The following is a 2329-nucleotide window of genomic DNA, read 5'->3' as shown; positions in this document are numbered from 1 at the left end:
ACGTACAAGTAGGTATAGCCCAGCCAGTGCACGGCGTCTTCCCTGCTTCTTACAGATCCTGATACACACAAGCAAACACCAGCAAGAAATACCCATCTTTCAAACGTTATAGATGACAGCCATTCAGTGTCGCGTCCCCAGCCTGCTGCTGCGTCCCCTTCGCAAACTTGAATTTACTAGACAGCCAGCGAACATCGCTTCCCTCCCCGCCCCCGTGACAAATAGGAACAGTAGTCAAAATCAACGAGCAGACATTCGTTCTGTTCGTCATAGTGTGCATAAGCGTGTCCCCATAGCTGACCAAGTACGATTTCTGCGTTGAGCATATCGGGCAGGCACTGGATCATCTGCGACTCGATGGGCAACTGTTGGTTGTTCAAAGAAAGGTAGAACTGCAGTTCACTATGCTGTGTAATCAGGATGGCATGGCCGCCAGTGTCGTATTGGGGTCGCCCTGCTCTCCCCATCATCTGTAGAATATCCATCGGCGACAACTCCGACCATGCTCCCTTTTCCGGAAGATACACTTGCGTCCCTGTATCACAGATGCAACCGCATCAGAGTTGCGCGAGGTGTAAGTGGAAGTGTGCGTTGAGGAACAGCCGCTCCTACAATGCCTCATTACGACAAAATTGCAAGAACTTTATTTATTGCGCATCCATCAAAACGAGCATATCTAAGGATTCATGTGCGCGTTCATTCAAAAACATTTTCGCGTCAACGCCAAGTGTTGCGATGACGTATGCAGAACAGATATCCAAAATTTCGTCTGCTTCCTCCGCGCTGTCATGTGTGCTCGGAGTTCATCGCTGTTTCCACACAAAAGAACACTGACCTTTGATGATGACGGTGTGCGCCGGTAGGTTAACACCCCAAGCCAGAGTGGCGGTGGAAACGAGCACCTGAATGTGCCTATCTGCAAACAGATCTTCTACGAGCTTCCTGTCTGTTCTGGGGAGCCCTGCGTGGTGAACTGCAAAGCCGTATGGCAACAAGTCTTTCAAGTCTTGTGTCTTAACTGCCTCCGCCTCAGCCTGCAAAATTTCCCGACTAGCTGAGAAGTTTTGCAGGAAACGGGGCAGCGTATCTTTCTGCATTGCTGCGTCACAAATGAACTTAGCGGTCTTCACCGTTTCCTTTCGGCTGTGTACAAAGATCAGCACTTGGTTCTTTCCAGCGCACTCCAAGACCTGCACGTGCAAGCAACAGCCCCATAAAGGAAGAAATGCACTGAAAGGGTGTAAAAAGTAAGAATGGATTTGCATAGACGCAACAGCAGCGACAAAAAGAGCATATTCAACTCCATGCCACTCGTCCATTCAAACACTCCTCGATTCATACGCACCACAGAGCGCACTCTGTGCACCGCCTCTCGTTGGATCGCATCCCTTCCAAAGCGAACGTGAAATACTAGCGAGTGCCCTACCTTCTCGTAAGTGACGTCATTCATTGTGTTGTATCTCCTGATGGCTTTCTTGTCTTTGATTCCCACATACGTCTGTTGGAGCGGCACAGGACGGTAATGATTACCGAAAACGAAGAGCCCTCTTTCCGGCCTAACCCNTACGTCTGTTGGAGCGGCACAGGACGGTAATGATTACCGAAAACGAAGAGCCCTCTTTCCGGCCTAACCCTCAGGAAGACCGCAACGTCTTCGTAGTTGGGCAGCGTCGCGGAAAGCCCCACTAATCTGATGTGCTCTTGTGACATTTCAATCTGACGGATGGTGCGTGCAACTATAGCCTCCAGCACGGGTCCTCTCGTGTCATGAAGCAAGTGAATTTCGTCGATGATCACAAGACGGACAAGTTGGGTGTAAGCCCTCTCCCCAGCTTTTCTGGTGACGATATCCCACTTTTCAGGTGTCGTGACAATGACTTGTGTCTCTTCAATCTTTTCTCTTGTCAGATTCGCATCTCCGGTAAGCTCCCGGACTGCAATTCCAAACGGCTGCAGCCGCTGCGAGAACGCCTGAACTTGCTCTGCCACCAGCGCCTTCATGGGGGATATGTATATTATTTTGAATCCCTTCAGATCAATGGCTCCTGTGGTACTACTTCTGTACTGCCCGATCACGTTCAGCATGGCCAGCATGGCCACGTTCGTCTTTCCTGCTCCGGTGGGAGCGCAAAGCAGCATATTCTCTTCGTACGCATTGAAGGCAACATCGTACACTTTTGTCTGTAGGATGTTCAGCCGTTCAATTCCTACGCCAGTGAAGGCCGGCTGGCTCCACTCTGGCATCGTAGATATTTCCCGCAAACCCTCTGACTTTTCAACCGGCCGCTTCAAAGCCGGGACCACCACTTCGTCGTAGCTCTGAAAAATT

The 2329-nt window shown here is 50.4% G+C and overlaps 1 protein-coding gene across 1 annotated transcript; it reads right to left on the bottom strand.

Annotated features, from left to right (window-relative positions):
• Positions 1-176: 176 nt before the first annotated feature.
• On the bottom strand, positions 177-2244 carry EMH_0091480 (sec63 domain-containing DEAD/DEAH box helicase, putative; the record flags this gene model as incomplete). Its single annotated transcript, XM_038023030.1, has 4 exons — positions 177-535; positions 836-1190; positions 1427-1498; positions 1633-2244. 4 exons carry the CDS (start codon positions 2242-2244, stop codon positions 177-179), a joined length of 1398 nt encoding a protein of 465 aa, XP_037878884.1.
• Positions 2245-2329: the final 85 nt, after the last annotated feature.

This window comes from Eimeria mitis, genomic scaffold (assembly GCF_000499745.2).
Source record: "Eimeria mitis Houghton genomic scaffold, Emh_scaff7429, whole genome shotgun sequence".
Classification (NCBI taxonomy): domain Eukaryota; phylum Apicomplexa; class Conoidasida; order Eucoccidiorida; family Eimeriidae; genus Eimeria; species Eimeria mitis.
This window is presented reverse-complemented; position numbering and strand designations above follow the sequence as displayed.